Below are 25,007 nucleotides of genomic sequence, written 5' to 3'. Positions count from 1 at the left end.
TACCACACGCATCAATTACACTCAGAACCAACTCTTGTTTAGCCGTGCATTTTCTTGCTTTACTTTATGTCCCGTTAATTCAACTAGAGGAACATTTGTTTATATTTAATCGTCGGGCGAATATCTATAAATAGCCTCTACATTATCAATCTAAAAAAATATTGTTTATACAATAATAATAGGCCTATACGCTACAAATTACTAGGCCCAATAGCATATTTCTAATAATAATAATAATTGATGATGTTGATATGATGATGATAAATACCTAAACACGTGTTAATAATAATACAACAACAATAATTATATAATAATTCGGTGCATGGTTCAAATGTTCATAATTTGGTGCATGTCAAGTAGCCCATAATCAGAGAGCAGCCGTCTCTTCATCAGTTCAGCGTTCGAGGGGAAATGACTGAACCCAGTCAACCCACCCACATGTCTTTCCTTTGTCCAGCACTGCATTGATAAGGATTTAAAAGACTTAAAACGTCTTTTCAAAATGATTGTGAATCGTTGGGACTGACATTTAAATCTGACTTAATTACACCAGCCTCCAAGTATGACGCTAATCCCTCCTGTTTTCTTTTCTACAGATGGTTGGTCTTATTATGCTGCGAGTGCGAGCGTGCGTGTGTGTGCGTGTGCGTGTGATCATATTGAATCATAGATTCATATTTTTGCTCATTCTAATCCATCCAGGTGCAGCGGCAGGCCTGGCGTGCCGCGTTACTACTATTGATTACAATAAAATAAACGTGATTATTGATAATCTGTTATAATTATTTATTATAATTGTATGGTAATCTAATATGTACGGTATAATTGTAAACTGTAAATGTAGGCTATACACACACACACACACACACACACACACACACACACACACACACACACACACACACACACACACACACACACACACACACACACACACACACACACACACACACACACACACACACATATATATATATATATATTAAGGTTATTCTTATTTGAATACCCACTATTGTAAAACAATCTGCCCATAGCCTGCCTACACATGAGGCTAAACTGTGAGTGTGTTAAATTAAACTCCACGTGGATTGAGCTGTTTAGCCTATAAAACACGTTATTAGGCTATAATTATATAGGCTCTTGTAATGAATGCATGACTGACTGCATAGCTAATTTGTTGAGGAATGGAATCGTTGTTTGGCATCATCATGTCCCCCCCCCCCCTCTCTCCCCTCTCTCCCTCTATGATCTGAAGACCACCCGAGACCACCCTGCCATGGGTATATAGGCTACTTCTTAGTATGACTGAGCTGCGCTTACCAGAAGGAGATGCTGCAGCCGAATACATGGAGCTGGTGGTGTTTTTAAATTGCCATTCACTTGTTAACAGCTTTGACCAAAGTGAAGTGCATTTTGGAGCAAATGTACCCATTGAGAAATGATACGGCACACATCTGTAAGTGGCAGTGTTATGTATCTATCCATCTATCCATCCATCCCAGTGACATGTATCTATCCATCCATCCATCCATTCGATACTATACATTTTAGAATGGCAAAATGTGTGTTCCAAAGGAGAACTTCAGCATTCTAAGACATTCAAATCAAACTACAGTGCAGTGAAGGTTCATGAAATGATTAAAGGCTACAATCTGACCTGTAAAGAACGGGGGCCATATGAATGCAAATTAACACAAGCTCCAAGAAAATACTTTTATCTGAGAATTGATGTATCAATTGTTTTATACGCCCAGCTGGCTGCACACACATTGTTTCAGTTCATAAATGATATTATTGCTGAGTAAACTATATATATAAAATGGATATAATGAAAGAAGATGTATACCACAACACCAGTGATTGCTTTAAAAACACTTTAATTCTAACACCTGGAACACACCTGTGAATAAAACAGGTGCACAATAATAAGACAATATAAATATACTTCATACATTTTGTCCATGTCTTTTTTGTTTGTTGGCCTTTGAACTTCACTGACACAAACTCGTTGAAGTAAATAGAACAGCTAAAACAGCAACCGAGACTGCAAAATAAGGCGTAATAATAATAATAATATACACAACCCACCGATCAACAAGTAGCGACCTATTGAACACAGTTCTTAAATGTAAAATGAAGCCTGACTTTATACGCCGCCAAAACATAAGAACAACTTTTTTTAGTCACGGACCCCCAAATTGATGTGGGATTTGGCCTCGGATCGACAGCTCACCAAGAGCTTTGCGTGAGCAAGCTTCTATTTTTGGCGTGTGACACAGTCGAATGGCAGAGGAGTACAAAACAGGCATCGTGTAAAACTTCTTTTCAACTGTTTGACACTCAAACGATACATTAAATACATTGACAACAATGTCACACTTTAACCGTCTGTAGTTCAGAATAGCCAGAGATCCCATATTTCAGACATTGTACACAAGATCAGTACAAGTTCAAATGCAGGAGGATACCATTCTTTGCTGTTGTACACACAGCAAAACCCTAGGTGTTAATAAAAAAATAAAAAATAAAGAACTTGTGTATTCTTTTCAATAACTATGGTAATTATTCAATATTAGTTTGACATCTGACGGCAATTCATTAACAGCTTCATGTTGTGTGGTTTGCTGCTGGTGATCAGCTGAAACTGACCACAGTGACATCATCATCAGAATATGGCTGGGGACATTCTCACTCTGAACGGGTGTGAGAGAGACAGACAGACAGGAGATACAGAGAGGGGGAGAATCATGGAGAAACATAGAAAGAGACACAGACAGACAGACAGACAGACAGACAGACAGACAGACAGACAGACAGACAGACAGACAGAGAGTGGCATTATATGAGAGAGAGAGAGAGAGAGAGAATGGATGTCTTCCCATCAAAGCGTGCTTTCTCCGTCCTCACTCCTGATTGGCTGCTTTCTCCGCCCTCCACACTCCTGATTGGCTGCCCGTCATACATTCTTCTGACTCACAGAACCTTTACACTATATACTGTACATGCTGTACACATGTATCTAGAACCTTTTACTATACTGTACATGTATCTCTTATTCTATTTGTTTATATTCTTTGATCTCACACACGTACACACACACACACACACACACACACACACACACACACACACACACACACACACACACACACACACACACACACACACACACACACACACACACACACACACACACACACACACACACACACACACACACACACGTCGTCAGTGTCACTTAAACCCCAGCATTCGTAATTTCGTATATTGTGGGGGAAGCTTTCGCATATTGTGGTGCCACAGATAGAAACCCCATAAATTTTTTCCTCAGAGATTTCTGAAAATATTGATATAAATTGTTTTAAGCCTGGAAACAATCCATCCAGGCTCCTGGTGTTTTTTTTATATATATATTTATTAAATAAAGTATATCATGTAATTAAATATTCAAATATCCTTTGACACATAATCAAATGTTTCATGGTCACGATTCACCAGGGAGTCTGGCTGTATGGCTTAAAAATAATGTATGTAAATATTTTCGGAAAGTTTCTATGGGGAAAAAAAAAACATAATGGGTTTTCTATCAGTAGCACCTCAAAATGGTCGCCACCGCTATGCTATCCCGTATAGAGCCCTGAGGGAATCCGCTCAAACCAGTGGTGTATTCTAGATTTCTTTTGAGGGCATACGCTCCGTGGCTATTCCTGTGGCCAGGGCATACGCCAGTGCATAATGCCTATCAGATACGCTACTTGGAAAGGTTCCACAAGGGCATACACTCTTTCTAATATTTTTCTTCACCACATACGGCGTATACCCAAGTATCAGGTAGAACACAGCACTGGCTCAAACCGTAATGGGGTTTGATGAAGAATTCAAAGAACACTGATGATTTGGTTGTATATCGTCGTTGTCGGACGGAAACCTCGTATCTCCAAGTTTCATATTTGTACATTCTTTCGCAAAGCAAAGCCCTGCTTCATCGTACAAGGCCGTCGCACAAAAGTAGTGAAAACAGCAGATCTACAAGCACACAACGCCTCGTGGTGCGAGGCGTTGTGTGCTTGTAGATCGGCTGTTTTCACTAGTTTAAATCATTTTTAAAATGATGAATGCAAAACGAACGGTTTTGGACATACAAGGTTTTCACCCGACAACGACGATATGGACGAGGGGGGTTGTCGGGGGGACATCAGTCCTTATCACTGTCCCTCCAGGTGGGTATAGGTGGGGACAGACATCAGTCGTCGTCCTCGTCGCTGTCCCTCATGGTGACGCCCTCCATGCTGTGTCCCGTCTTGACGGCGGCGGTGGCCTCCTCCACCGTCAGGCGGTTGTAGACCGTCTCGTAGCTCTTGTTGTTCAGCACGCCGTCCAGCACCCCTTGCAGCCGGAAGTCCCGGTAGCTCTTCTGTTCGGTAGAGGAGGGGCCGAAGATTCCACCCGTTATACCATTTCATTAACAAATATAAAACAAGAAGGAAAAACTAACAAGAACAACTAAATCATACACTGCATACAGAGAGCAACTTGGCAGAGTCTATCGAATAAAGTTGTGTATAGGGCAATAAAAACGCACAAAAAGTTAAAATATGGAGATGGGCGGTTTGTGCCCGACAGCAACGACGAGAAAGCTGAGGAAAACAGCAGGAGATTGAAATATGAAGCTCAACACAAGCACGTTGTCAGGGTTAGTGTCAGCATGTGCGTTTGATTGTCTTTCAGTCCATTACAGCGGACTATGAAAAGACTAACAATTAAAGCTGCATCTTGCTTTTTCATGAACCTCTTTTTTATATTCCAATTTTATTTCATCATACAGTATTAGCACTGTATGTTAACCTGTACATGAACCTGAACATGCAATGCGACAATACAATAACATGATTCCTTTTTATAGAGGCAGGTACTTATATAGTGGTGAAACATGACAATGTCACATGTTCACACAACTTTTACTTCCATTGTGTTTTATGTCACCTGTCAGCAGTGGAGTACAATGTTTTCATGAGTACAGTATACAATAATAGACCAATATTTTATCATTAATCGTATACTATTCAGTGTATTCATAGTTTCTCCACTTTTCATTTCAACCACTTACACAGTACATAGTACATAGTGCATACTGCATTGACTGGGGGTCTATAAGATGCACTGTCAGAGTACTTAAGAGCCTGGCCATTTTAGGTTTTCTGATCCGTTCTGGAGCGGAAATAATTGCACGCCATCAGGTCTGCCAGAACCCACTATCGGAAACCAAGCAAGCCATGCACCTCCATAATGACTCCCCTAGTTTGATATAATCGTTTCATTTCTTTTGGTATAATAATCGTTTGGTCTAACTTGGTCTAATCTTTTATTCTAACTTGCAGTGCGACTGGCGACTTTCATAAAGCGGATCACACGGCTCGCCACGGGGGAAAAAGGCCTGGTGACACGAGGTTAATCAAAGGGTGACGTTGTTACCTTAACGATCTTGATGAGGATTTTCAGCTGATACATGTGAAGCTGAAGGTCCATTCTGTCCGTCAGCCACAAACACACTGCCTTCATGGTGCTGGTGTACCATTGCTGCAAGAAACACATCAACATTCTACGTCAGTGGAGGCGTGGGGACCAAGTGGTTAAGGCGCATACCACATATGTTATAGGCCAGGGTTCTTCAACATTTTTCAGGCCAAGGACCCCTTAGCTGAGAGAGAGATTAAGCAGGGACCCCCACTAGATAAAATTATGTTGCAGATTAAACATTTTCATAGATAGAGTCATAGACCTGTTTGACAGCACCGTCAGTGTTGTGTTGGATTCATGTGAAAGGGGAATACCACTCATTTTCCATCTCTGCAAGTCAAAGATCTTCATGATGTCACTGATCACATGACCCCACAATCAATCCTCCAGTTCTAGACAACACAGAAGGGGCAGACATTTTTCTTAATGACATACCGGTAGTTCAATGTTGAAAATGAGTGGTATTCCCCTTTAATGTGTATTTACAGACATTTAACCACTTGAACCTTCAATACTTAGTAAACTTGACCTTTTACTCTGTACTTGGTCTGCTCTTAAAGACATAATTGCGACCGTAGGTCGCATTTACTACCAAAACCTCCACGGGCTGTCTGTGAGTGAGTGAGTCCGTCACACTTTTGCCCTGCTCATATCTCCACAACCGTTGCCCCCATCCATGCCACATTTTGCACACACACTCCTTGACTGCCAAACTACAACCTCCAAGGACCCCCGCAGCCCCAGGGACCCCCAGGTCCCTGGGGGACCCCCAGGTGTCACACGTCACGTCACACTTTTGCCCTGCTCATATCTCCACAACCGTTGCCCCCATCCATGCCACATTTTGCACACACACTCCTTACCTGCCAAACTACAACTTCCAAGGACCCCCGGAGCTTCAGGGACCCCCAGGTCCCTGGGGGAGCCCCAGGTGTAAAAATGACCAAATGACCACCCCAACGGGGCTGCTCACGGGGAATTCCTGGGGACCACCCACTCCTGGTGCTCCAGAATGGATGCAAAAGTGGTGGCGCCCCCAGTGGAGGACCCCCTCCACTGCAGCTCACATAAAATGCCGTAACTCGGGCTAGGAGCGTCCGGGAGAGCCGGTACCTATTTGTCCGCCAAGGCAACGCGGACACCCCACCCCTCTTTGTGTATACATGTGACCTACGGTCGCTTATCTCCCGATTAGGGAGTCTTACTGGTAATAAGAAAAAAGCTGATCTGCAAGCTCGAAGGTTCGAACCTCAAGCCCGGCGGCCTTTACTGCGTGTCCCTCCCTCTCTCTCTCCCTGTTACCCCTTCTATCTTCACTGTACTATACATACTAAGTATGTATAGTGAAGATTAAAAAGAGAACCTGTCCCAGTTCCTGGAACTGGGACGTGAGGATACTGCAAGTGTCAAAGATTGGCAAACGTAAAGATGATAATTAAGAATGACAATATAACATTTAATTAAAATATAATATTTTAAACCATTTAAGAAAAACAAAAAAAAAACAGTCATGGTATTTTGTTTCTTTAAAACCTTGAATAAATGTATGTGGTGTTATTGTATCATGGACCACAGAACATGTCTGTGTCAGTGACAGGGTCACCACCACCACCTACTTCAGCAGAGACGTTGAAAATCGCAAGGTTGGAGGACCCGCTAAACCAAAGTAGCAAAAAAGTATAAAGAGGAAACATTCACATATTCCAAAGACACCAATTACTGTAAAACACCTGAATGCACGCACTGGGAAGAGGCCTTGGCCTCTTTGAACCCATTATGGAAGAAAAAATAAAATAAAAAAAGAACATGTTTGTGACTTTGTCTTTAAATTTGAATCATTGTGCAATTTTAATGCATTGAGAAATGTTCTCTGACATGATAATGACCTACAGTATTATGGTACTGGTTCCACTGCAAAGCACGAAAGGATTACATTTTACATCACATGTTTGCGTTATTGAAAGGGGAGAAGGACAAACCCAGTGGACTGTTCCATTATGAGGCCATAATCAAGAATCAAAGAGAAGTATATCTGTCACTCACTACACAGGTACAAGCAACGTAATGTAGGTGGTGACATGTTCTGCAAAGACTGTGCTAACAGCCTAACACAACGCTACAATTGAAAATGTAGGCATTTAGCAGAATCCAGAGCGACATAAGCAAGGTAAAATGGAGGTTATACAATCAAATGCACATACATCTGGGATCATAGGTAAACCAAGAACCTATCATCAGTCTAAACAGTATAATATCAAAAAAAGAAATCATCTGTACATTGAAACTATACAACGTATAGGCTACGTATAGGATGCCAGGTCAACACATGAACCTGGCATCTGTCTACATAACATGCTATCTATAAACTAAAATATAACCTTTGCATAAGACTGCATGGTCTAAACAATAATAATAATACCTAGAAGATCAAAAATAAAGTTAAAAGTAAATTTCTTTTTCTTTGTCTCCCCAATGTCCTTTTTACAACGAGAGGACACCCGGAAAACACGTGAGACTCAGCGAGAGACGGGATTAACAATGTATCCCCTCGCTCCTGTCTGAAGCCCTGGTCGGGTAGGACATAGCGACCCAAAGTGGAATATATTGCATCTTTTGTAAAAAGAATAGCTGGGCAAGTACATTTAAAAGTAAGATAGCCGTTTTGGACCAAAATTCTTCTTTAAGGCAAGTGAATTTAGCAGCCCTGGAGGCAGAAGGCATGCAGTACACATCATGTACAGTGGAGCAGGGCAGCTTTACTTGTTTTATCTTTCTGTTACTAAAACATGATTTGCGCCCCACTGAGCAATATACAAATACATACATATATTGTCTTTCGGGTGGAAACAGATCCACAAGCTCAAATTGTGGGTCTTCTACTGCAAGTTAGGGCATTAATTCACAAAAAAAAAAAAAAGTTTGACAATGAAGATAAGAGGTATGAAACCCAAACCAGTTTGATGGAACGTGTGTCTCTCTCTCAAACCTGTGTGTGTGTGTGTGTGTGTGTGTGTGTGTGTGTGTGTGTGTGTGTGTGTGTGTGCACGTGCGTGCATGCGTGCACATGCCTGTGTGTGTGTGTGTGCACGTGCGTGCATGCGTGCACATGCCTGTGTGTGTGCAGGTAATGAGGACTAGCAATGAAGAGCATGATGATGAGTAGGTAAATGGAGTGATGGAGGAGACGGCAGGAGACCACCTGTCTTTGATTTCCAGTAGAATTCCATCTAATTTCAGGGCCAAAATAAATGCCGCTGCGCTTGTATGTAATGTATGTACAACAACCGAAGCAGTAACCATTAAAATGTTAATATGCGTCCCCAGGTGCCGAGGCGGCGCGTACTAAGAATACAGCTAGCTCGGCCACCTCGCCCTCGGCTGGGGAGCGGGCCCAGGAAATTGAAAGTGGCGATGCTCTTTAATTGAGCCGATTAAAAGAACGAGAGCGGAAAACAGATGGAGGAAATATGGAATTGCAGAAAGGGGTGTGTGTGTGTGTGTGTGTGTGTGTGTGTGTGTGTGTGTGTGTGTGTGTGTGATGTTGGCTGGTGGGAGGGTGACAGGAGATGCTGGCGAGTTTGTTAGCATTTACGTCAAATGTATTACTCTGCCGTAGAGCCGTAAATAGCATATCTGTTGCATCCACAATGCATCGTGAGCTTATAGATCTGCTATTTCCGGCGCAGCAGGACACCGCTGTACGACGACGGGGTATCCCAAAGAAGAACATCATTATTTACACAGTGCTGAGTGGACGACATGGCTACTCTCTGGCTGTGCGGCGGTAATGACACTCTTAAGTGGCTGAGCGGCTGACACCATTCTAGTCATAAAGGGTGAAGAGCCAGACAACACATGTGGGCCTTGGCTGGAAGGGAGGTTGGAGGTTATTGTGTTCGGCAGCCCCCTCCTCTCCTCCCCCTCAGGCACGTGCACACATAGACATCAAAGGGGGCTTGAGCCCCTGCCCTTTTATCCGTCTGTAAAAAAGTGCCCTCTCCAGACCATGAATGCAGTTTTTACTATGGTCAAAGAAATGCAAATGCCCTCTTTCCATGCCATACCTGAAGGCAGCGTTGAAGAGAATTGCCTTGTCCAAACTCTTCTGAACTTGAATGCAGCATCTTATGTTGAAATCAACAAATGTGTAGAAATCGAGCATCGAAAATAGCCGACCTCCAAGCTCACAACACGTCGCAACGCGTTGTGAGCTTCGAGGTCTGCTATTTTTGATGTTTTCACCAAAAGGCCCTTTTAGAAATTTCAGCCCCTGCCTCTCTAACATTCTCTGCACGTCCCTCCTCCTCCTCCACTTCCCCCTAACCCCTCCCCTCGGTGAATTCATTGCAAGGCCTCCTCTCCTCATCAGCGGCTCAATCAAGGTGATTTGGCTCCTAATGTGTGAAGGACTCAACCGGCTGCCTGCAAGGGCATGCATTATTTTCCTCTCGTCTTATACAAAAGGCCCTCCCTGGTGTGACTCTTATTCAGAACACAAATAGGTGGACGGTCGCACATGAGCATGAATTGCGCACGCACGCACGCACGCACGCACGCACGCACGCACGCACGCACGGACATATGGTCAGACACATGCGGCTTGGCTGAAGAATGTGTTTACGACCGCATGCTAGCAAAACACGCGCAGATGCACCACCTATACACACACACGCATTTCCTTGTACTAGAATCATGAAAACAAGCCGATCGCACACCCAAGAAGACGCATAATACTGGCAGTCGGCCCAAAGCTTTGAGCTCTACAGTATCTCCTCTGTGAGAAGGACAGTTTTAAATGAAAAAGAAACGTTGTACATAATTATGTGCCCATGTAATATAAATAATAATATAGAAATCAATATTCATTATTCACTCTCCTTGCAGCACCCAATACAAACATAGACAGGTCATTTATCATTATACAACAGGTTCCGACAAAACAATCTGATTGGTTGAAATAGCTCTCTACCCGTGCGAATAATGACCACTACCTAACCACACGGGTCTGATCAAACAAAGATATCAGCTGTGCTGGTCGCGAAAGAGCTGAAGCACTCCCTCTCCCAACCCTATGCTGGCGGTTAGGCTAGCAGTTTTCAAGTGAAGTTCAGAGACCTAGAAGCTAAATGTAGCATTAAAAAAATTAACATTTCTCTTGAATATCTTAATTACAATGAAATTAATTTGCCTTTTTTTTCTTTTCTCGAGGGTGTTGGTTATGTGATTATTGTACCGTCTGCGCTGCCTATGGAGCGGTCCAATATGCCATGACTAGTCTATACTATATTACTTTTTTTCTCCTATATTTGCTAATATTGTTTTGCATTCAATGTTTTGAACATAATATTAAGAACATAATATGAGATCATAAATGCACTATAGTCCTACTGTTTCAGATGTGTGTTGACTGATTACGTTAAAAGCACGTCAGTAGCCACTTCTGAGACACAAGAGAGCTCTGTAATACATTTTATTCAAATAAACAACATTGTGAATAGAACAATAAAAGCAAAAACTAAAAAGATGGCTGTATAAAAACAAGCTTTTTACAGCCATGTTTTTTTTTCTTGCTATATACACATAAACTAGAAACAATTTTGGAGTCTACTAAACAAATTGACACACAGAAACGTTGTTACAGCCCTACATTGCTTTGTGTAAATGCATCCAAGAGAAGATTTACCATCAAATTCTAATAAATAAGGCCCGGAGGTAGATGTGGTGAAAACATCTATTGTGTGTGTGCGCTTGCTTGGTAATAGACAGCGTAGGAGGGAATGTGAGACACTGTGAGACCCTGCCGTTTGTCCTGCTTTCGGCGCATGACTGGATGTGTTTAGGCCCTATTAGGCTTGTCCCCCCCCCACACACACACACACACACACACACACACACACACACACACACACACACACACACACACACACACACACACACACACACACACACACACACACACACACACACACACACACACACACACACACACTCTTCCTTTCAGGAGAAGGCTTCTGCAAATCAACTCATGTTTTACAGAGCTGATGGTTTGTGTTGGCACACATGCCACACACACACACACCGCCGGCTCACATCAGCATACTGCCACGTGTTTAGGACTCATCACTAAATGCACTTTTGAATGAATTTGAATCACTAGGGGTGGTTCAAAAAGTAATACAGGTTTGGTAGGATGGATGGATGTGGAGAGCTATGACATGCACAGGGTGGCAACCCATCCGTGTGTATTTCGTTGCTGTCCGGTGGAAACCTTGTACTGTATGTAAAAAACTAACGAGAAAAACAGTCCTTTTTTTATTATCGTTTTTAAAAAGCTTTAAATTAGGTGACAATGGGTGATCTACAACCTATTATTATGAATATACGACACTCTTGTATGATCCCGTAGGGCATTCATTTATGGGAAGAAAAAAAAATAAAAAAGTTGAAATATATACAAGGTTTCTCTCTCTCGGTCGTCCTCAGACGAGCTTCCATCGGAGTCTCCAATCGTTCCGGTTATCCATACACCCGGCCAGCTCCGAAGAGCTTTCAGCTCCCGCATCCTTCTTCAGGACGTCCGCTCGCGATCGATGCCCGCACGTTGGTTCCCACAGGACCAGCCTGCTGGCCGGGAGCTCCCGATGTCTGTGGCAGTGGCCGGCCAGCTTCATCCTCCTAGCTGCTACCTTCTTGCTGAGCCTCGGCCAACAGCAAAGATTTCCGAAGTGTTATTGACAGTCTGTGTGGGTCAAAATACCAGGCCAGCGCATAATGGAGACACTGCTGGGTGCTCTGGAGTTGGACATATAAGCGTCTCCACACCAAACAGCCTACAAGAAACGCTTTCCAACTCCTGGCAGACTGGCAGTCAGTGGCATTTAGTGGCAAACTTGGCATTTAAAAGTCGGGCGACGGAAGATTGCATTCAGACGAGACGCACATGAGCCTGCAGCGCTAAGCTTGGGTTTTGCCCATTATAAGCGACTTCGGTCTTGTTTTCCTTAAAAGTCTCTTAGTCGCGGGTTGCTTTTGGTTGGGCTTGTTTCTGAAGTGTAGTTGCTTATTTGGCCTTGCTTTCATCATTCTTCTACAAAATAGCTAATGTAATAGAGCTCAAGTGGTGAAACTGTTTGTTTGTTTTCATAAACCTGGTCGCTTGTTTCACTCACAGTTTGGCAACCGCAGCAGCAGTGTTTTTCTCTTCTCTCATCAAAACAAAGCACAGCAGCGCTATTACTATTTTGCTTTGGACTTGATTGGTATAGGAATTGGGAGTTGAGATTGAGAATATGGTATTTAGTTAAAATGTGCGACAGGAAAATGTCTCTGGCTTATTTAGGCTTGGTTTCTGCAGCAGCAGCAAAATAAATGGCTACTCTACAGGAGTATCAAGTCGCCTCAATTCTACCAACCGATTGCAAAAGACTGAGCAGGCTCAGTTTTCCATCGACGGGTTCCGCCAGCCCTATCGACGGCAAGCGCCTCTTGCCGACAAGCTCCCGATCGGCAAGAACGCTTTCCGATGGCGATTCGTGGGAGGTTCTGTGCGGTTAAGACCTGCCTTAACATCATCCCAACCAGATGCTATCAGGTTGTTATCTCTACACAACAATGGAACACAGAATGAGTTGATACACACACAGATTCAAATGTGCTCAAGCAATATAGAGTACCTGACGTCACTCGTTCATCCCCTGGGTCACGGAAGTAATCCTCTCTATACTATGGAGAATCACATTGGGTCATCTTAGAATCTTCTCGCATAAGAATTGTGGTTCAAGAATAAACTAATTGTCCTGGCGCTATTGTCAGATAAGGTGGCTCTGTATCGTTTATGATAGTCAGTCACTCAACACTTGATAGCCTGTTTCTGGCGAAAATGTAATTAATTTGGCGGCGGTAACATTGGTGGTTTTTCGCCGTCAGTCGATGCTTCATATCCATATGAGTGTAACGCAATCTTTTATTTTTGGAACACAGTTATTATATGATACTAGTAAGACGCCTCAGCGCGACCTTGCGCCAATTCTTGGCCATCTGGCCAGTGATGTATATCGGACCAGTTACCCATATATGGAGACCCTTGGCGGCACCCACATATGGAGATCCATGTAATGTATAGGGCCTATAGTCCCTTTTATGCCCATACATGGAGATCCCTGTCTGGACCAGCCACACAGATATGGGCTATCTTCCTCCATATATGGGCAATCGGGCATTCCCATATGGGCTTAATATTGATGACATCAGGGATCTCCATATATGGGCATAAAAGGGATTCTGTTAGAGTGGTTCCCATGACATCACAACATACAATATCTTTTATGCCCATACATGGAGATCCCTATCTGAACCAGCCACACAGATATGGGCCATGTCTTGGCCATCTGGCCAGTGATTATACATATCGAAGACATCAGGGATCTTCATATATGGGCATAAAAGGGATTGTGGGGAATACCCATATAATTATGGACTTTTAGATAGGTGATATCACCTGTGATGTCACAGTGATGTGTCAGGGGAACCACAGTGTCAGTGACATTAAGAGATACACAGATATGTGGACAAGATGTTTTTCATAGTTTTCATAGTAAACACGTCTATAAACACGTCTATGGGAATTCTGAATGGGGGGAAAAGAAAGAGACCCAGCTAGGATGCGCAAATTACGTCAGACTTCAGTGCTCTAAAAAAGGGAGATTAAATTAGTGTGTATGTTGCTGATCACAATGATGTTGAGTTGTCTACCTGAACAAGCTCAGCCGGTTTCACATTAGATACCTCATCCTCCAGGGGTCTGTACTTGTGCCCCTCTACACCAAATCTCTTTGCCTTTGCTCTTGTAGATCTGCAATTTTTTTTGTATCTATAATAGCATAATCTTGGCTGTCTGTTGATTGCAGAGACAGCAGTCTCTACATACAAACATCAATAGGAACATGTGTACCGTTACATCCCTATGAACAGTTGACCTTTCCCATTCCCAGATGGCCTATCTACCCAATGTACAAGAAATGTACAAAAGACGAAAAAAAGCAGGGCCAGTACGAGACAGACAAAGCGGCAGAGATTTTGCAGCAGACAACCACAATCAGCACAGCGCACGGCCGAGAACAGCGCGCGGCGGCAGACAGTGCGAACCCCAGACACGCATGCTCCCAAAAACAGGAGCGACTCTACCTTGTACGCAAACGCATACATCTACAAGCTCACAGCACGGGACAGAGTGTCGCGCTACTTTTTTTTAAATCGTGATTTCTTTTTTGCAAATTGAATATCTTTTTCAATGCGAACATTTGTAACTCAAATATTAGCTTCTGGGGGGTCCCTGGAACAACATATTTTGAGATGGGGGTCCGTGGCCAAGGACAAATCTCCTAGCCGGTACAAAACCGTCTGGAGATGACGCGCTCTCTGCGAGAGTAATAAAGTCTTTTTGTTTACTGGGTGCAGAATTCGAGTAAGTAACAGGAAAAAAGGGAATATCCGCACTCTCTGGAGTAGTTTCTTGTAGATTTATTAAATCATTAATTCACAGCATCTCACCGAATAGATGGACCGGTTTCGAGTTTTGAGACGCTGAGGAAGGCCACATCCTGGTCCGTGGCCAAGTACATGTGAAAATCGACAAAGTAACTAGAAACTACAATATTCAAATAGCCTACTTGTAGTTGGGTAAAAAGTACAATATCTCTGAAATGTAATTGAGTATTGAAAATTTGAAATACTCCAGTTAAGTACAGCCCATGAGTAAATGAACTTTCACCACAGATTAATAGGTAGTACACATCCAAGATTTTAAGAATATGAATTAAGAAATTGAGGAGAGTCAAAGACAAAGCTGCAGACAGGTGACGCTCTCCTGCAGTGTTTCTCAAATGGGGGTACGTGTACTGCAGGGGGTACAGGAGAAAATAATACTGTATGTACACTGGTATGGGTAATGACAAAACATTGACAGTCTTTGTGTGAACCTGCATCTGTAAATTGTGAAACCAAATTACAACAATAAATTGACTAGTACAACTGTTATTGAATAGAAAGCAATGTTTATTTGGCATTATGCCATTATATTTTTGACATAATGGCATTGGAACTGGACTTTTGATGAGCTTTTTATAAGCAAAATGCTGTAGTAAGGGGAAGGGGGTACTGCAGCCCAAAAAGTTAGAACCACTGCTCTACTGTATGTTTCAGTAAATAGTATGGTGAAATATAGGTTGAAATATTACTGACTTCCCAAACTGTATATCTGGTTTTCTTTGAAGCGTAAATGGTCTATATTATATAGGTACGGTGAAACTGGCTTTTACAACACACGGACATAGCATAGCATGTAACAGAACATACCACGCATTATTAGGGGAAATAACTGTTGAATGTGATCATGCCATTTGTGTGCCGAGTCACATGTAAGTAGTGATGTTTTTTTTCTTCCAGTCAATCTTGGCTTTGTCTGACAAGGCCACAAAGTGTGGAAAAATGGATAAAGGCTGGAGATCGCCCAAGGCTTTGTTGGGAGCAATGGTATCCTCTGTGGCCAGCACTGTACTCTGCGCTCAAGCTGTAAGATAGTGTGTGCTATTTGCGTCAAGGACCCATTAGCAAGGCAAGGCTCTGAGGGGGTCAAACACTTTCACACATATTGGTGACTCTCAAAGCGCACACACGGTGCCCAGTATCTCAACATTTTTTTTCTCTCCTCTTCTTAAGGCCAGACCACACACACAAAAAAGAAGAAAAAAAAATCACACCCGTGTGAACTGAGCGGTGGTTTACCCACCAACCCCTTCCCCCCTGTGTGTGTGTGTGTGTGCATGTGTGTGTGTGCCTGGCCTGGCCTGGCCTGAAAACAGCGCCCCTCCCTTAACATGTGTGGTCATAAAAGGTACTACACCACAGGCTACACCACAGGCTACATACAGACAGACCCACCCACCCACCCACAAACATACCTACACACACGGCCACGCTATGGAGACGGTGTGACCACCGCTCAAAAACATCAAGGCTTTTGCTGTGCTGGGGCCCCTGGGATAAGGGAACTCCTAAACCCAGGAGCTTTCAATGTCAATATTAGCTTTTTAATCTTAACAAAATAATAAAAAAGAAAAATAATAATAGAAGCTGTGTTTTTCGTCTTCTGCATAATTTATTACGGTTGTCCTTTCTGTTGTTATCCAAATGTACATACTGTATCTATTTCACGCCGTAAAAAGTTTTGTCAGTCTAATTTGTGATTGTGGGCATTTTCTTTATGACTTGTTAATGCTTTTTTTTCTTTTTTTTTTACAAATTTACACATTTCTGCTGTGAAGATAGTCGAAAGAGCAAACCAGAGAAAATAAACATAAACATAAAACAAAAAACATAAACAGAATAGCCTACTGACTCACCTGCCAGTGAGGAGCCCCCACCAGGAGGACGTAGAGCCTTCGTCCTACTCCTCCCGCCCAACACTCCCTGCTGACAGATGCCGCCCCAGCCCGTAGGAATACATGCCATGACCAGTATCACCCTCCCCGTCCGGCTTCCCTCCCCCAAACACGGACCAATTTACAAGCAACTTTACCAGTTAAAGAAATCACACATTGAGGCCTTTGGCCCTTGCTTTTATGACATATCTGACACCATTCATGTTTCACGGAAGACGCTTCTGAACAGGTATTCCATTGCTATGTTTGACCACTTCAAATACGATTTTATCTTAACACTTATGTAGCCATGATTTTTTCTCTTCAATGGGCCACGTTGCCATGGTTACCATAGACTTCCATGTAATTGCGCAATTGTGTAAAAAGTGCACGCCCATGCCTAGATGATGCACCACGTGTGTGCAGGCTGTTCACAGCTTTCAAACAAAAAAATACGCTTGGAAATCCGTTCAGGCATTCATGATTTATAGGCCATTATGTTTTCTTCAGATGTAAACAAACATGGCTGCCATGTTTGAAAGAATGGGTTGGTATGGGGGTTAAACATGCAATTTCGCGATCGCGATCATGCCTAATACATTTCTGGAGGTCCAAAAAAAAAATTTGAAAAAAAAAAATCTTTTTTTTTCAAAAACGGCCCAAACTCGGGAAACTCGGGGTTGGCACAGCACTAGTACCAATACAAACTCGGGAAACTCGGGGTTGGCACCATATGTGTTAAAATAACTAATAACTGAAAATAGCATGGTATTTTCAGTGCGCGACTTGTTGGCTTCTGTGGAATCCAAATGACTGAAATGAGTCGTGGAGACTGAGAACTTTAATCCATAAATGATGCGTTTCAGCTCTAGAGTCCCTCGTGGTTCTTTTTTGTCTTGTTCAAAGTCTTGTTCGTTACAGCAGACTATGAAAAGACTAACATTTAAAGCTGCTGCATCTCACTTTCTCCCTCAACTTCTCCCTGTTACAGCAGAGCTGAAAAAGTATTTAGTTTATCCCGGTTCATGGTCTCAATGGTTATATGTTTCATCATATTAACCTGTATATTAACCTGTTGAACAAGCATTTCTCTCTCTCTCTCTCTCTCTGGTCTCATTGAGACCAACAGAACAGACATAGGCCTACGTATTGGATAATATATTCTGAAATAATAGGAAAGGCAATCAAATTCTTCCCAGATTTACGTTTGATTACTACAGTATGTAGTAAAAAAGATAAAAAAGAAAGAAGAAAGAAAATGCAATTAAAGATTTTAATGTGGCAACTGACGATTCAAATCAATTTGAGGAAAGAGACTCGTGGCATGTTAGCGACGCTCATGGGGTGTCAACTAATAATCTATTTCTACGCGGTACAACTGACAACCCATTCTGCCTCCCACTTGCTGTCAAAACAGGTGCATATGAAGATGGCAGAACTTTTTCTGTCAATTATACCAGTATTAAAGCTGCCTCCTTAGACCTTGGCATGAACAATTAGAAAAGTCTTGATGGCATCCCTCCTCCATTATGCAACTAAGAATTTGAGTTTCTGTTTCTGTTTATTGCTACAGTGCACATTCTAAATTCAGTTGATTCTTTTACAGTTACTTCAGATGGATTTGGTTCTGATCGGTCGAGTGGTTTGAGGGATTCGCTCCAGACAGATAGACCCTGATATCTAGACGATTAAACTCTGCTACCTTTGCTTCACCCCCACTCCACCCATCGCGTCCTGACAGCCAATCAGTGTTGATGTTGTCCAGAGACATGGATATGTTTTTGGTGTTTGGAGTTGGGACATGATTTTTTTACCAACGCGGACCTGCGTGACCAAAGTGAAGTGATAGAAGCGACTAGAATAGAAGAAATAGCTTCAGGTTTGGACGCAGCTTCAGATTATCAGACCCCAGATGACACTCTTAACCCTTTCCAAGCCACAGGGAGCCCCTTAATATTAAAACCGTACTATATCGGACTTCCTAGGGGGGGGTCTCAGCCGCTCGTCTTTTCCCGTACTTTCCCGTATTTACCGAAATAAATGATTTTCATCTGAAAATCGGCGATCGTCTAACCTTCCCTAGTCACCACTCGTGCATCGATAGCTCATGGCTGGTCTGACATGAAGCAGAAGTGATGTCATGGCCCTTTCCTTCTCCAAGGCACCTTCCCCCATTCGGTTACTGTCTGTACACGAGTGCTTCTACTGCAGCCGTGCTGGAGGCTATGCTAGCGAAACTTTTCAGTTCTACTCTTGAGTCACACGTGGATTATTTGAGGGGACATTTACGTGAACGGATCGCGCACGCGAAACGCACGGGGACATGATGCGTCAGCCGAATCTCCCACTCTAAGCCAATGCAGATTGAGTTTTTCACTGGGAACTGGGGTGAGTATACAACGGGGGATCGCGGTATGGTAATGGGGGATGAAGACCACGTGATATAGCGCTGGATGTCTGGTAAAATGAATGCGGTTCAGATCATAATATAATAATAGAAATTTCACGGCTAATCTACCAACAACCATTCTATTTCGGACAGCAAAGTGTTAAAGGAGTAGTTCACCCCCAAAATGACCTTTTTTCTATTGATTACTCATGCCATGGAGACTTCAATAATATCTTTTTGTATTTGTCGAATAGACAATAATTTGATTACAATAAATATAGCCCCATTGATTCCAGATGGGGACCCAAATGCAATCGGGTCCCCATTCTGAATCAATGGGGGTAAATTTACAATTAGATTTCTTTTGTCGAATTCCTAAGACAATACTTTGATTACAATAAATGTAGCCCCATTGATTCCAGATGGAGACCCAAATGCAATCGGGTCCCCATTCTGAATCAATGGGGGTAAATTTACAATGATCATTTGTCTTAGGAATGCGACAAATACAAAAAGATATTATTGAACTCTCCATGGCGTGAGTAATCAATAGAAAAAAGTCATTTCGGGGGTGAACTACTCCTTTAAAGTATCTCACAACCAAACAGACTAGTACAGATTACTACAGATTGGCAGTCGAATGAAGTTGGGATATGAGTCGGGTGAAAGGTTTAAAAACAAAAACATAAAATGCACCTGAGAGCCGACACTATTTTTTTCAACAACAAGCCCGCTGCTATATCCATAGCCATGTACCCCCAGACTGTGCCTTAAGGATGCTCCTCTCATTTCCTTCTTCACCCAGAATGCCCTTCAAGCCCCAAGAATCAATACTCACATCAAACACCTTCTCTGTGTAGACCTCGTCATTGACTCTGTCTCTCAGGATGTCCTGGTTCTGTCGGACAAATGTGATGTAGGAGTCGGCCAGATCCATCCCAGGCTTCTGCAGGAAAGAGAAGCACGTGGGGAATAATGAGACGCAGCGCTGACAAGTGGAGCTTAGTTTGTTGATTGATCAAATCGTCATTGTTGGGGGGAAACCTTGTAGGTCCAAAACCTTTCGTTTTGTTTTCATCAAAGCTGATCTACAAGCACACAACGCCTTGCATCACGAGGCGCTGTGTGCTTGTAGATCTATTTTCACTAGTTTTGTGCGACAGTCTCGTAGGATGAAGCCAGGTTTTACTTTAAGAAAAAACAATAATTGAAACTTGGAGATACAAGGTTTTTGCCCGACAGCTGGCTGACAGTGACGATATTCATACTTATATGGGTGATTACTGGAGGGTTTGACGGTATGGAGGCAGATGAAACATATAGGTCTGTCAAAATTATTACATAATCGCCTAATCGTAATTATTATATGGCTGATTCACATGCTGTCGCATGTCGCATTTGCAACTTTTCGTTGAATACAATATTAAACATGCTGCATTTTAACCATAATAATATTTATTTAGATTATGTCATATCTTGTGTATTCATGTTTTTGTCATATTTGTCCTGTCAAACTTTAGTTTACAAGGCCGAAAAGCCACACAATTAAATCATTAATCGCAATGATTTGTATGACAAACTCACTTCACGGTTCTTTAGACACATTATGAAACATAGTGTTAAATCATTTGAATATGATTAAAACAGGCAACACAAATATGTCTTGAAAACATAAAAAGATCATTATTGATGCCCATTGCCCAGCGTGCCCCAAAGTCTCAAGGATACAAGTCTAGACTGTCCCTTTAGAGCTCTCTCTCTCCTCACACCTTCCAGCTCCAGACAGCCTTTGTGCGTTTAGTGGCTATGATTCACAGAATATAACGAAAAAGGCCACTCTACATTACCTTGTTTATACCGTAATAAACAAGTTTTCAGCCTCAATCATCTCCTCTGTGGGCTAATATATATATATATACACACACAAATGTCTTGCTGATAAACAAACTAGAAATGGCGCCATTACTGGGCAAAACATTTAGCAAAAATGTCAAAGCAATCGTCTCGCCAGTGCGGCGAGGCCAGAGGCAGAACAAGTGGGGTAGCCCCTGTTCCATTCACACTCCCCAAGCCAGGGGAGATTACAACTGTAATGCTTATTATAATTGCCTTGACATCTTTTCACACCCGTTTTCTCCGGGCCTAGACTGGTCTGGGCCCCCGGGGGGCTTGATGTCCTGCTACCGCGCTGAGCACGGCACGCCAATTCCCAGCGGAAAACAAGGCAATGGAGCCGTTAAGTGCCACCAGGAAACCTGTATTATAATGTTCAGGGAACCCCCACCCTCCTCAAACCCGCACCCTCCTACCTGCCATGCCACTGCTGGCGTGGCTGGCATCGCTGTCAATCACGTCGTGTCAGATAAGTCGGGGGGTGGGGGGTTGGGGTGGGGAAGATATTGAAGAAGATAGAACAAATTGAAGAAGATATTGAACAAATAACAGTATGCTGGTTATTTTGGTGTCTTCTTTGAACTAATTACTAATTGACCATATCTTTCTAAGAAGACTAAATATAGGGAGGGACTAGTAGAGAAGAGATCCAGTAGAACTAAAAGACAAGTCATTTTATGTTGGGCTGTGCTCTGTAAATAGCAGATCTACAAGCTCCTTGAACAAGAGCTTCTAGATCGACTATTTTCAGCATGCAACCAAGTGTAAAATCAGGCATTACGTCGCCATCAAGGCCTGTCAGAATAACCTTTTGTTGTCAAAATAAACTGTAGATTTAGTCGATTTAAATCTTATATTTAGTCGACAATAAACTAACTTTCAGACGACTAAAATATGAATAAAACTAAATGAAAAAATGTATTCAAAAGACTATGACTAAATCAAAATTAGCTGTCAAAATTAACGCTGTGCAGCAGTTATGTCTTCATGCCTAGAGCAGGGGTTTTCAAAGTGGGTGACGGGGCACCCTGGGGTGCCGTAATGCCAGTCCAGGGGTGCCGCAAGATAATTTGATAATATTTGGAATTTATCAACATCACTACATCAATATCACTTCACTATGCTTAGTAAGACAGACCTGATTTGCACTGTACTTGATGAGTTATTTTTCTATCTACGACAACTCTTCACCAAAAATAGCAGATCTACAAGCTCACAACGTGTTGTGAGCTTGTAGATCGGCTATTGTTGGTGAACCTTCCCCACAGAATAGGCATGCTGGGGTTCAAGTGGTTAAACGTCAAAATGGTAAATGGTGCATTTATATAGCGCTTTTATCCAAGGTGCTTTACATAGATTGTGCATTACATTCACCCATTCACACACACATTCATACACCGGTGGCGGAGGAACCAACCTACTCACCAGGAGCAATTAGGGGTTCAGAGTCTTGCTCAGACAAGGACCCTTCGACATTAACTCAGGGGGAGCCCGGATTCGAAATGGGAACCCTTCGTGCTCTAATAACGGTTTCTCTACCCCTGAGCTATGCCGCCCCAGCAAGTATAACATTATTTTCAGTCAGTTCTGATGGAAACGGATATTTCTCCAATATGATGTAAGATTCTAAAAATGTACAGTGTAATTCAGGGGTGCCGTGGATGAAAAAGTTATTTACAGGGGTACCCTGAGTGAAAAAAGTTTGAAAACCCCTGGCCTAGAGTAATATCCCATTTCACGCCAAGTTGACAGTACTGCAATCACTCCATCACGGGATACAAGACAGTCATTCAAAGGTTCACAATGGTGAACAGAACCCTGCAGGCTACTGCTTCTTTACCATATGAACGCCAGCATACCCTTTTCTGGACATGCCATAATAATAGGCAAACGTTCTGCGAAAATAGCCAATGTACAAACTCACAATGCGTCGTTAACGCATTGTGAGGAATTTTGGCTCTTTTTGCCAAAGTTATTTGGGGTGGGAGACCACAGTCAGATATATGGCCTGGGAGCTGAACTCAGAAAAATCATAAAGAAGGCCATTCCTGTTGTTTGGAGTTCTCAAATTCTGCCCGAACCCGACCATTCCCGAACCCGACCGTCATTTAGGGTAGGGTAGGGCCTAAAATATATGCTAATTAGTCGGGCCGGGTAGGGCTTCGGGCTCAATGAAAAAATGAAATATTTGTTTTTATTATTTTATTACTATTACTATATGATAGACCCGACCATACCCGACCCGGCGTTTTCGGGCCGGTTATGGCCTAAAATGTGTGCTAACTAGTAGGGCCTCAGGCCTGCCCATTTAGGGCCCAGTTAGGGCCAGGCCTTAATTTTCAGGCCCGTTGAGAACTCTACTGTTGTTGGCAGAGGTGGAAAAGTAAAAGTATCAATACTGCAATAAATACTCTGTTACAAGTTAAAGTCCGGAATTTAAAAACTTCTTGAGTAAAAGTATGAAAGTGTTGGCATCAAAATGTATTTAAAATACTATAAGTAAAAGCACAAAATGTTTGAAAATAGCAGATCTACAAGCTCAAAACATTTTGCGACGCGTTGTGATTGGCAGTAACGGCAGGGGAAATAGGTGTGAAAGTTGGAGTCTGTAGAACCAACCATGTGCAATTAGTTGGCTTCAATTAGTAGTTCGGTTGGGATGTACTAGTTACTTTACACCACTGCACTCTATTTGATGCCAAATGCTATCAGACTGCATAATGCATAAGAACTCTCTCCCTCAATGCATAATCACACTTGTATGCTTGTCAAAACCTAATTTCAGTGGTTTATGATAGAGGGCGCTTGTCCGCAGTCTGTGAATGATCCCAGCATCACCGAAGAAGAGTACAGCCAAAAATCACATGATCTCAACAAAAACAGGATGGTTTACTTTTGTTTTGTTTGTGCTGCTTTTTGGGCAAAAACAAGCCACGTTCAACTGCCTATAACTCTACAACAGATTATCGCATCCGGAGCATTTCTTTTGCACCGACAGTAGAATCGTGGGATCGTGCCTCGCCACGATCCAAAATTCTATATTTCAAAGGTACGTTTGTTTGTGCTTATAAAGTGACTTCAAGTACCAAGAAAAGCGCTATATAAATTGGATGTATTATTATTATTACTATTATTATTATTATAGTCACACAACGCTGAGTTGCTACTGACTAACATAAAGAAGGGGGATGTGCTGTTTGAGTTGCCGTGACGCTACGCGTCTGGTGAGGAGTCTACGGGTGATTGACAGGCCTGTCAGAATCCCATAATCTCCTGGGCGGAGAAACGAGACGTGGAAATCTGGCACTTCCTGGACCCGAGGGCTGAGTGACGGTTCGGAGATCATCGTATCTGACTCATGACGGGAGCCACAACTGCCGTTCGGCTGTTCGCAAGTTCACAAGGGAACTTCACACGGCCGTCGTGGAAACAACACATCACCACCGGTGTTGTCACTCTAGGCATCGGGTTTTCCCTCTCTGTCTCCCCTGAACAAGGCCTCACCACAAAGTTTTTTTTATAGCTTTCTCCCCTTGTCTTGTTTTCGTCACAGGGTGACAAAGCCGTGTGTGACAGGAGGGAGGTACCTGTGAGGTGCGGAGCCGTGGCACATTTCCAGGCCCCGCAACGGCACGCCATCCGGATCGAGTGCTCACACGGAAAACAAAAACGCAGCCTTAACGCCCTCCTCTCGGCAAATGCTCTCTTATAGCCCTCTGGGTCTGTAGCAAAACACCCATAATCCCATAACCATACATAATGGGTACTAGTAGCATGTCACCGTTTGACAA

At 42.7% G+C, this 25,007-nt stretch overlaps 1 protein-coding gene across 2 annotated transcripts in view; it reads right to left on the bottom strand.

The window, feature by feature from the left end:
- Positions 1-4,243: 4,243 nt before the first annotated feature.
- The window catches only part of cadps2 (Ca++-dependent secretion activator 2), a gene marked incomplete at its 3' end in the record, with an annotated part of 155,352 nt that continues 134,588 nt past the window's right edge, over positions 4,244-25,007 (bottom strand). For both annotated transcript variants that reach the window (XM_080736548.1, XM_080736549.1), the window contains exons 24-26: positions 20,162-20,269; positions 5,473-5,577; positions 4,244-4,414 (exon numbers count right to left, since the gene is read on the bottom strand). In XM_080736548.1, the coding sequence (XP_080592674.1) occupies positions 4,244-4,414; positions 5,473-5,577; positions 20,162-20,269 (384 nt within the window). The remainder of the gene's footprint in view (positions 4,415-5,472; positions 5,578-20,161; positions 20,270-25,007) is intronic.

Source organism: Nannobrachium achirus (assembly GCF_963921795.1).
Source record: "Nannobrachium achirus genome assembly, chromosome: 11".
Taxonomy (NCBI): Eukaryota; Metazoa; Chordata; class Actinopteri; order Myctophiformes; family Myctophidae; genus Nannobrachium; species Nannobrachium achirus.
Note: the sequence above shows the minus strand (reverse complement) of the source record. Positions and strands in the feature narration are given on the sequence as shown.